Raw genomic sequence first — 12,324 nt, 5'->3', positions numbered from 1 at the left:
CAGCAGGAAAGCTTGCCTATATAGAGAAATAGGTTACAGCCTGTTAATATGTAACTACCTTTTTATAAGAACAGTCTGTTAACTGGCTTACAAATCAGATTCAGAGTTTTATTTTCAGAAAGTATAGAGTTGAAGATAATCATGTGCTACTCTGTACATGCTAGAAAACTTACTCTGGTATATTAACAGATTGCAGCATTCAGAATTAGTATGTCCAATATAAATAACTTCAATATCTACGTATGAAATAGACTATATTTCCGAACAAAAGCTAACTATCTTAAAGAGTTAATATATAGAACTTTGAAAAAATTAATTCAAGACTGTTAAGAAAGCTCAGTCATTCAGTGGAATTATCTTGTGAAGATGCATCCTAATTAAAAGAGAGAGAGAGAGGAAGAAGAAGAGAAGAAATGAAAGAAAGAAGACAGTATTAAAGTATATATGTTGGCTATTTTACTTTCTTCCTTGATCTGATGTTGGCTTCTCTAATATGTGACCACATTCAAGCATTATTTTATTCTCAATACCCCTCTTCTCTTCCACTGCTTCACTTCTAGAATGTTTTAATCTTTGTCCTTTCTTTTTTCGTCTTTTCATATCAAATTCAGTCGTTTGAGCGATGAACAGCTTGACTTAGCATATTTTTAACCAGCTGGTCTAGCACCTAGCTTGCATTGCATAGTCAGATACAACAAATGTTTATACAGAAGGTAGCTTTCATGAAAATGAAAAAAAGCCTGGGTATCATGCATCCTGGCTTTTTTTAGCTTTTTTTTTTAATTCACCATACAGAATACAAAGTTTGAATTCTTTTTAATGGCAAACAAAATTCTATTTATAGTTCCAAAAAATGAACTTATGCTGGGATAAGAACTCAAATTTAAAAACTGCAATGTGTACTTATAGGAACATGAAGAGGGCTAAAATTCTTTCAAAGCCCTGTTTTACTTGCAACAACATCAAATGGAAGGAGATTGCACATATTTCTTTAAATAGGAACTACTTAATTACAAATACACTTATTCCCATCATGGCAAAAGGGAAAAAATACAGTAAATCAAAATTAGTTTACGACAACTAGCACAAAAAGTAGCTACTAAAACTTAGAAAGGGATCATCCCCATTTCCCTTTTCTTGACATTTCGAGTAATATACTGATACGTTGCTATGATGTTAAATTTTCTTTTCCTTTTTTTTTTTTTTAAATCTACTCTCTTCTATCAACAAAAGGTCATGTGCTTTACTAAGCAGCCTCCAAAGTTTTACGGAAGGATCAAATAGGAACTTATAGCCTCCGTTTTTAACCATCACTGAAACCTTCTGTCACACCAGAAATTACAAGACAGAGATATTGAAAACGGTTAACACTCTGCACAAAAGCATTTAAAAAGGTGAACAGGGGAGAAAAATATCAATGAAGGAAGAAAGTAAGAGAGTGAATGAGAAAGAGAAAACCAGCGAGTGGAAGGGAGAGAGATGCTTAATGTTCATTTAATTTCCTGTGATAGGACACAACCTTAAAAACATTAGCAGAGATCTCGGAGACTTTGCCAATCAGTTCAATTTGGTCCGGGCAATCACAACAAAAATCAGCTAACAAGATTGCAGAAGCACTAGCTAAAAGCTTTTGTAACAAACACGTTTTAGGGAAGCATCTTCCAATTGATTCAGAGATGACTGTAAAATGAGAGTTGTACTTCAATATATTAGGGGGGAAAACTGTACTCACCTTTCAAACTCCTGAGGTAAATCAGGGTCAGTAAGCATGCTGGAAAAAGCACAATTTCCCTTTGTCACAGCAGCCACCTATGATCGTCTCCAACTGAACCTGTCAAGTGAGTCCAAACCTTCTAAACCAATTGATTTTCTCTCTTCTCTTCTCTTCTCTCTCTCTCCCTCACTCCCTCTCTCCCTCCCTCCCTCTCTCCCTCTCTCTCTCTCCCTCTCTCTCTCTCTCTCTCTCTCTCTCTCCCCCTCTCCCCCCCACCCTCCTCTCCCTCTCCTAGGACTCCTTGACCAGTCTCTTAAAGGGGTAGCGCACTTCCAGCAGCGGGGTCTGGCTGGCTCCCCCCTCCTCGAGCCGCACGCTCGGGCTGCAAGGCACTAGACAACCTCAGGGTGCCTGTCCTTTCCTTTTAATTCTCTCTTCTAGACATCACCGAATGTGAGAAGTCAACTCATTTAACACGTCTCCCATACTCTCTCTCCTCTAAATAATAAAAGTCACACGCACGCACACACACACACACACACACACGCTCACACACACACGAAACAGTATGATTTTTTTTTTTTAAATGCATTTGCTGCTGGTTGAAAAGAGAAATCTGTACACTAAGGGAACCACGAGTAAACTGCATTTATTAACTAATTAGGCAAACACATTAAATGTTGGTAATATCCTTTTTTACACAAAGAATTGTTATTCCTTCTCACCCCTTTCTAGGCTCTCTCCGTGCGCACACGGAAACACACACACACACACACACACACTCACACACACACACAACAATCAGGCATTGTTCTGAGGGAAGAAAAGCAACTTTGACAGATTGAAATATAGCAGAGGCCCCTTCAAGGAAACCTGTAAACAACTTGTCACTCACTCTGCCGGTCTCACTGTTAGCTCGTGCTTTCCACAAAGTGGTGCGAACGTCCTGGCAACCCGACCAAAGTTTCCTCAGCTCCAAACTCCATAAAACACGATGTGCGATGTGGAGGGGAACAGGTATCCACATGCCAAAATAACACGCTCACGAGGGAACAAAAACCCAGACCCAACCAAAAAATGAAAACAAAACGGTGGTACTAGCACACTGTCCTGTTTGGGATCGCTGGGGAGGGCAAGGGTAGGAAGCGCTCCCCTGGCTGTGGATCTCTTCAATTTCCTCTGCCCAGGCAGCCACAGATAACAAGGTGGACAAACTATGGCTTTACAGATCCTAAGCTGGCTGGCAAGGCACAGCCTCCATAGCAGTTCCAATTATCTAGATAAAAATCTGGCAGGCGAGGAAGGTAATCAGGTAATGTACCTTTGACATGAAATGACAGAGGCACATACACACACAGAGAAAGACACTTACACAGACACGCATGCAGAGATGGTGGCTGCCCCGTGCACCGCAGCATCTGGTCAGGGAGTAAGCACACACTCACCAACACGAGATAGTGTGCATTCTTCACACACACACACACACACACACACTCAGTCACTCACACTCGCTCTCCACTCCTACTGGGAGGGTTCATTCTGCACAAAAGGCTACATTACAGAGCCCGCCCCAATAAGGGAAAGAGAGAAAAAAAAGCCTTCCATTGTTGAGAGGGCAGGTCAGTTGATTAGATTTTCTGTGGAGAATTCCACGAGGAAATTCCCTTCAAAGCCGAAGTGATTAACTGGGGGCTATTCTGGAAATGGAGCAGACAATGGCTCAATAGTCTGCACAGCCAATGTCCAGGCTGGCACTGAACTCACTTTAAAAAAAAAAAAAAATAAAAGCCAGACTCCCTGTTCTTTTCCACACATTCCCCCCCAACCCCCTCCACTCCTTCCAACTTCCCCTCCCAATTCCTTTTATTTTGCAGCTGGACAACATTAAGGGCCTTTAAAACCACAAGGGTTGACCCCATAGCAGTTTGATTAGGTCCCACTTTTTTTTTTTCTGGCGACAGGCAGACAGTAAGTTTACTTTTTTAGACATACACAATGAGACACCTTACACATATTCCAAACAGCAACACCAATTATTAACCTTCTTATATTAATAAATGTATTCTTCATTGAAAGCTTATACATTTTTGACAAAGTTGATAATAACTTAATAATGGGTTCCATCATTCACAGGGTATCCTAAAAATAAACGTATATATACAACAAAATCAACATGGAATAAGATTTAAGCATGTCACTATGGAGTTAAGACACTCACAAAACACAGAATTATGACCCACCCTGAAAAAGCTGTTAATAAGGGATGTGGCAAAAATGACTTGATGCTGACATGATTTTCTTTTTCAGCAGTTGGGGAAGGGGGAAGGATATTACTCACTACTCTTCCCTGTCTTTAGCCTCAAATAATTTTTTTTTTTATTACAGCAACAACCTATTCCTACACAGAAAAAATAAGAAAGTTGTTGCATTTAATTTTAAATATCTATTTTTTCAGCGCTTACAGGGCCTACAATTTAATGCAGTCTAATTGATAAAGTACACAAGAAATAATTTTTTATATTGTTAACAGTGGTTATGGGAATTAGGGAATGGTAGCTGCGTGGCTGCACACACTTTAAAAAATAGTTTTTAAAAGATTTCCCAATTAGGGCATCTTGTTTCATCTGCTATCAATAGAGAAAAATGAAGAAGGAGGGAGGGTGAATTACAAGGGGCAATGGGAGCTGAAGTCAGGAAGAGGAGGAGGCAGCAAGGAGAGGATGCGGGGAGAGCGCAAGAAGGAGACATAGTGGCAGCATAAAGATAGAAACAAAGATAATGGCCATAAGGCAGGATGCTGAGATCCGTATGGTCCCAGCTGCTGTCTTGTACAGCTACTACCTCTGGTTGTTTCTCTGAAACTCTAATCCAGAAGGTCACCGGAGCAGGTAAGAAAGAGAGCCTGAGTTTTGGAGGCCAACTATACTATAAAGGAAAGATGCTCATATCGGAATCTTCCTTGTCTTTGGTTTTATTTTCACAGGCATCTGATACATGGATTTGCAAGTATACATATGTCGGATAAACACAATGAGCATATAGGAATATGTTAAATGGTTTGGAAGTTAGTTTACAATCTCAACATGTTTCTATAAACATTCCTATAGTCATTCAAAAACAAATTATTTCTTGTACAATCAACCCTGCTAAACAAACTGAAACAGACTAGGAACTAGACAGAAAATTTGCCAAATATAATAGTGATTATTCTAATAATGATACTTTGAATTAATGGAATTCCAAGCTCATAAGGAATTTTGTTCATATAGATTAGCTCATGGATCATAAGCAGCATAGAAAAGAGTGGGCTGATATATCCTTGTCTCCTAGTGTTTAAACTTGGGCAGAAGGAATTTAAAGTCATACAACCAATTAGTGGCCCATTCTTTACTTAAAGCCAGATCTTCTTTCACTTGTGACATCATAATACAGAATAAAATTACAATCCAGAATTTACAGCTGAATGAACATCCCACGATGGAACTTACTTTTAAGAGACCTGAAGGCTTTCAAATAATTGTTAATAAAATTAAATTTGATATAATCTCATTGGCACTAAGTTAGTGCTGTGCTTGAGGTTGAAAGGAATAAATACTTTTAAATGTATCTCTCTAGACCATAAAAGTTTTTTTCAGTTGAATTCTATTATTGCAAATTAGCATTTCTGCAAGATTTTAGAGTATCAGGAAAAAAATGGGCAGTTCCAAAATGTTCTTCTCAAATTGTGTTATTGGTAATCTTATTAAATGATTGAATTGATCCAATCAATCCAATGTTTAATAGTAAATTATTATAAATCTATTTTATATTAAATGTCATAATGCTTAAGTATGTGTTAATGACTAGCACATGAAATGTGTTAAATAAATCTATATACTTTATCAATTACTTGAAAAGTTTAAGATATTCAGTTTGTTATATATCTGATATTCTCTGTATCAGAACTAACACCCCAATGTAATTTCACCATATTATTACACATAGATCTCCAGAAGGCTTCATAATGTATGGAAATTGAGACACACCTTAGCATTCACTAAATATCTGTTAAATGCTTATCACTAAGTTAAATACCACAGGTTCTTTTTTTAAGTTCAATAATTATTTATTTAAGTAATCCCTCTACCCAACATGCGGCTCGAACTCATGACCTCAAGATCAAGAGTAGCATGCTCTTCTGACTGAGCCAGCCAGGTACCCCTAGCTGAGTACTATAGCTTTTAAAGAAGCCATGAAAAATTTGTGAAAAATCTAATTACACATATATATACATACACACATATATATATACACATAAAACATACACACACACATATAAGAGACTACAATTCAAATTGTTTTGTATTAAGCCCTCTAAAGTAAATATGGTAAGAAAAGTTAGAACCAAAATAAATTTAAAAATGAGCAAAAAACGATGATGATAACTGAACAATAATTAAATTGTTAAGAAATATAAAAATGTCTACAAACACAGATATACAAATATAAATACATCTTTGGAGAAGAACAGAGTACAAACCACAATAGAAACTCCACAAAACAATTTTTCATTTAATGAGTCTCTTTGACACTGCTGAAGTAGTATTATGGAAAATGGAATGAACCTGAAAAAGTGTGCTTTTGAGCTCATGTTGTTTCCATTGCAAATATAAAAAGGAGACTCACACAGGCTAAGGAAATATAAGATATGCTAGGGAACACTGCTGGAAAATTCTCAAAGAGAATATCAGGAACTTTTAAGATCATAAACAAGTTATTTCCAACTTAACCCTTTTCAGGCATTGTTTCAAGCAAGTATTCCTAATATTTTCCTTCTCATTTCAAAAGTTAAGTGTTTCACTCCTCTATTTTAAGATATAATTGTTAAACATCTTTTATTTTAATAATTGGAATCGCAATATATTGTCGCAGGTACAAGTTACACTTTAATATTTTATAAATATTCTTATCATCAAGTTACAGCTTTCACATCCTAAGGAATTTGGAAGGTTATTTTTGAGAAGTACAATTTCTAATATTATGACCATAATAAATGTAAACCAAGTCAGTGTCAGACAATACCAACATTAAATTAATTTAAACTGACACGAGGAATTAAGAAAATATACACCTACTTTCCTCAGTAATGTTAATTTACTTTGTCACTAAACCATTTAAAAAGAACACATCCTCTAAAAAGAAAACAAAACAAAAAGCAAACTTCCAACCAATGTACATCTTGGGTTATTCACCAAATGCTTGATGAGCTGACAATGACCTATCATGTGTAGCTTAAAGGAGACTTAGAGTGACTAGGATCTTGTAATTGGACCTCTTTGGAAAAACACCTTAGACATCCAATAGTTCGTCTTCTTAAGAATATCTAAAATTTAAATTTCCCATAATACATGTTTGCCAGGAAATTGGCACATAAGAGCTTATAAATTCAAGGTTTTTGTACCCTTCTACGTACTGTATTGACGATTGGTTAGTTAGAATATGAATTTTCCTCAGATCACATTTTTAACCAACTTGTATTCTTTTATATTTTAGAAACTCTAGTCTCACACTTCTCTCAAGGATGATGCCGTTCCCAGTAACAGTCCCCACTGTTTGATATCTTACAGTATATCTCCTTTAAAATAATTGAGGTAACTTAAAAATCACCAATTTTACCTTTTGAGAACTTTCTACTGTAACTGTGATTCACATAAAATTAATTATCTCATTTAATAGTTAAAAAAAATCTACATGGGATATAGTATATGCACTATCCCAACTACAAATGAAAGAACCATGGCTAACAAATAAAAATTAATTAACTTGTCTGAGGTCCCAAAACTAATAGGAGCAGAGATGGAGGACCCCGAACTTATGACATCTTTCCTCTAAAGTTCTAAAAAGGCACCGAATGCTGATTTATCTCAATATAGCCTCTTAGCAACTAAATATAAGTGCACAGGGAAGTGCTCATATGTTTTAATGCTAAATCAGTGTCCAAACAGAACAAAGTTAGGTTGAGTAATGATGGCCTTATCCTCACAAATAAACTTGATATAAAAGATGATTCTTCATACAATTAAAAACAGTTATATAGTAGTACTCTTATCCCATTCATGGTGATAAAACATATCAGAATTACCACTAATCACATAACTTGGCTCGTTTAAATAAAATAAATTATAAACATTCTCTTTCTTAGTATGATTATAATTTTTGGAATCCTGGGGAAAATACAGGGACCTATTTTGCTGGTCCCCATGTAACTACTTTGCAATGGAATTTCTGTCTTACAGAAAGAATCATTTCGGGTAAAGAGCATCTATTTTGAAGATAAGAACAACTGAACTTAAACTTTCATTTTTTTACTCATTACACAGTCATCTCTCCTTGTGATAAGTGGTGATGTCTAATGGTTGTCAGTTCATGAGGATGAGAAGGGCATGAACCAATCACTCTGGTGGTAAAAATCATGACTTCTATTGAGTAAAAATAATCCGTACAACCCATGAGAATAGAAGTCATTCACATGGGACCATGCCTTAAAAGAGTGCTCTTGACCATCAAACTTCTGTATTATAATCTCTCAATCTGGAAAGAAATTCAGGGAATTTCTGAATTTCTGGCCTGGCATTTTACCTAGAGGCAGACACAAAGGGAGAAGTAGCACCATAATACTGCTACAATGCAGCTTGGGTTCTTACATAATAGATTATTTCTGCAAAATATTTTATTTTATTTTTTTTAATTTTATTTATTTATTTACGATAGTCACAGAGAGAGAGAGAGAGAGAGGCAGAGACACAGGCAGAGGGAGAAGCAGGCTCCATGCACCGGGAGCCCGACGTGGGATTCGATCCCGGGTCTCCAGGATCGCGCCCTGAGCCAAAGGCAGGCGCCAAACCGCTGCGCCACCCAGGGATCCCTGCAAAATATTTTAGTACACATCTTTCAGGGAAGTTTTTTCACTGTAGATTTATGCATTTCTTGATATTAACTAATCAGAGTAGAAATAAGAGTCAAAACTGAGTAAAGTATGAAACATTTGAACATTTAGCTTCATTTTAACTATACTTGTCTATCATCTATAGTCTTCCTTTGATTGCATACTAAATAAATGATAAATATATCTTATTCATAGTAAATGAAAATGTTAGCCATCAATGATGTTCAGTCTACTTCCATGTAGAGCAGCCCAGGGGAAAGGATTATGGCAAAACTGCAAGTTAGGAGCTTGTGTTTTAAGACAGCCTCTAGTGCCTCCTTACTAGTACATGGTCTTATCTAAGTCTTCAGCTTCTCAGGGAAAATGATTTTTAAGGCCCTTCTCAACTTTCAAATTCTAATTCTAAATCTCTCCTTTGAAAAATCAATTTATAAATTTCAAAATAAAATTTCTTACACTTCTGTTTTATCTCAATTATATCCCTTTTAAAAAGTTTTGCAACGACTTCTTCTAGTTTATTTTAATCCTTTAAAGTATGTCATAACTCTACATTCACACAACAATGTAAGATGATCAGGAAAATAAATCTTTTATTAATGAAAGCTAATTCTGCTAAATTTGATGAAGTTGAAATCACCAGGAGAACTTAACTGGTCACAGAAAATGACCATATTTTCAAAAGAACTAATTTTATGACAAAATTCATCTTTATGTGATTCTGAAAATTTGTTGAACTTGAATTTTCAAGTCACAGCTTTCATTTTACCTGCTAAGTACAATTAAATTTATTAGCCTTACCTAATTCAGTGAGAGAATGAAAAGCAGTTTCTTACTATATTGAACATGTCATATTTGTGTGATGATGGTGACTGGCATGTATAGAGAAATAAGTATAAAAGATTCTACCTTTATCCAGAATTTTTAAACATCAAATGAGAATCTCAAAAATAAACTAAAAACTTGAAAAGTTAGAAATCCTAACAGTTAAATTGTGTTCAAGAAAACCTAGTTTTTAAAATGAAATCTGTGGTCACTCTATAGAACCCTTGCCAAATAGACGCTTCTTTTATTCATGTTATTGTTAACAAAAATGACTTACTGCCATAATTCAGAAAATAATTCAGTCAGATTATGCACAAGATAAAAATGCAAGAAAACAGGTATTACCAAAAGAATGTATTCATTTGGTTACTCAATAAGTATGCACAGAATCTTTAATTCATATTTATACTGTAAACCATCTATATATATTTGAAGATTTTATTGTTTATATTTCACACTTCATAATGGGGGAAAAAAGATAAGTTGATATTTGTAAACTTCCCTGAAGCTGAAGAAATTTTTTTTAAAGATTTTACTTATTTATTCATGAAAGACACACAGAGAGAAAGGCAGAGATGTGGGCAGAGATGTAGGCAGAGGGAGAAGCAGGATCCAGGCAAGGAGCTTGAAGTGGGACTCCATCCTGAGACCACAGATCACTCCCTGAGCCAGAGGCAGGTGCTCAACCGCTGAACTACCCAGGCGTCCCGAATTATTTAGGTATCAAATGGCATATTAGTATTTTAAAACACCTATTAATTAACTCTAAACAATCACAGGTCTGTAATCAAAAATATTTATTTTAAAATCTTGCTTAAAAGCAGAGCATAGATTAAAAGACTATATAAGCATTTGTAACATATGCCAGAATCTTATGAACATCTTGAAAAAAATGTATATATATTAATATATATTTATAAAATGTCACACATGTCCTTCCTGGTTTGGGGACCAAACTTCAGATTTATTCAGTTTTTATGAGCTGACCATCATTCTTAATATTAAAGAGCAAGTCAGCTTAAATAAACACTGTTCTATTATTGAGTATGTACCCTGGATTTTATTAGACTAGAAAAAGGAAACAAATTTATATATATATATATATATATATATATATATATATTGCTTTTAATGAGCATCTTTTCTGGCCAGAGCACTCTAATAAAAAGTGAGGACACCAGGACAATTTTTTACCCCCAAGGAATTATGACCTGGTATAACATATGGACATTCTTTCCTGTTCCAAAGATAGATATATACTTATCTCAAGTTTTTACTGACTAGAAATCTACAATTCTAACACAGATTAATTCATTTAATTTTAAAAACAAATCTAGAATGTCTTAGTTATTTATATTAGTTCCATGTAACAGAAAAGGTAAATGAAGTATAGGAACAAAAATTAACTAGCTTCTGGGACACATGAACAATGTGTAGCTCAGTTGTTAAGTTCTGTCTCTTGATTTTGGCTCAGGTCATGATCTCAAGGTTGTGAGATTAAGCCCCCTGTCTGGCTTCAGTCTGGGCATGAAGCCTGCTTAAGGTTCTTTCTGCCCCTCCCCCACCTCTAAATTAAAAAACAAAATAACTAGCTTCTGAATACACAGCTTGTCAGACATAAAACCACATTCACAACACAAGTCTTCTAGCTACAAACCTAGTACCTATTACACTATACAAAAAAGCTACTTCCAAAAGTTATATGCAATCCAAAATAAAATGATGAAAGTATTAATTAGTGGAACAAATAAAATTCTCTGGGGAGTTTAAGCAACAAGTGATCTTAAAATATGATGACCATTTTCTGAACTTCAAGAATTCAGAATTAGTTTGTTGGAGTTAATAAAATATAGATCAGAGAATCAGTTGAAAACCCCAGAAGCACTATGAGAATTTAAAATTACAGTGGGAGAAAAAAGGAACACGTAGAAATCAATAGCTTTCATACACATGATAACACCCAGCTATTAAGAGATAATAAAGAGGAAAAAAGACTCCATTAAAATTAGTAACACAAAAGATAAAATAGCTAAGAAAAAAGTCATTCACATATAAGACTTATTTGAAAAAAATCTTTAACACACACTGAAAGACATACCATGTTCCTGGATAGGTAGTGGCATCAATATTACAGAAAATATAATTTATTTCTAAATTTATGTATGAACTTAGTGAGTCCAAGTTAAAATATCAGCATATATTCAAAGCACTAAACTCTTTCAAAAGCTGGTATGAAACAAACACACAAACAAAACAAAGAGGACTAATTAGAGAAAGTCTTAGAAAGAATATGGGCTCAGATTATCAGAAATTAAAATATAATCTAGAGGTTTAATAATTTTTAAATAGATGTATATTGAATGGATTCAAAAACCAAAGGAATAAAAAGGAAAGTACTGAAAAAAGTTCACAAACACAAAGGAGGGGATTTAGCATATTCTATTTAGTAAATGATACAGGCAGCATTCAACAAATGCTCTATGATTGACTCATGACCAATGCAAACAGGAGCATAAATTACAAATGGATAAAGATTCAAATGTAAAGAATAAAAGAAAAAAAAACATAAATCTACCAGAAGGGAACATGAGCAATCTCCAATACAATTTTAAAGTAGGAAATATTACTAAAATGGATCAAAATTCAGAAGCCATAAAATAAGAAAAAAAATTCAACCATATAAACACAAAAACTTCTGAATGATAAAATGCACCAAAGAAAACCAAAAGACATGAGACAAATTGGGGAAAAAAAATGTATGCAACCCATATTAAAGGAAAGAGGGCAGCCCGGGTGGCTAAATGGTTTAGCGCCGCTTTTGGCCCAGGGCATGATCCTGGAGTTCCAGGATCAAGTCCCACGT

General features: G+C 34.9%; 1 protein-coding gene across 20 annotated transcripts in view; it reads right to left on the bottom strand.

Moving 5' to 3' along the window:
* SOX5 (SRY-box transcription factor 5) overlaps window positions 1–12,324 on the bottom strand; it is a 994,522-nt gene that overhangs the window by 398,374 nt on the left and 583,824 nt on the right. Inside the window, exon 1 of one of the 20 annotated variants that reach the window (XM_077870747.1) lies at window positions 3,087–3,168. The exons of 17 other annotated variants lie outside the window; for them this stretch is intronic. Coding sequence is in view for 2 of the 3 variants with exons in the window: in XM_077870728.1 (XP_077726854.1) it covers window positions 1,733–1,770 (38 nt within the window). In the remaining variant the exon portion in view is untranslated. Of the gene's footprint in view, window positions 1–1,732; window positions 1,933–3,086; window positions 3,169–12,324 lie in introns of those variants that run through there. 2 more of the 20 variants (XM_077870728.1, XM_077870749.1) reach the window with 2 other exon arrangements.

Source organism: Canis aureus, chromosome 25, assembly GCF_053574225.1.
Source record: "Canis aureus isolate CA01 chromosome 25, VMU_Caureus_v.1.0, whole genome shotgun sequence".
NCBI lineage: Eukaryota > Metazoa > Chordata > Mammalia > Carnivora > Canidae > Canis > Canis aureus.
The sequence above is the reverse complement of the archived record's forward strand: the minus strand, read 5'-3'. Positions and strand labels throughout refer to the sequence as shown.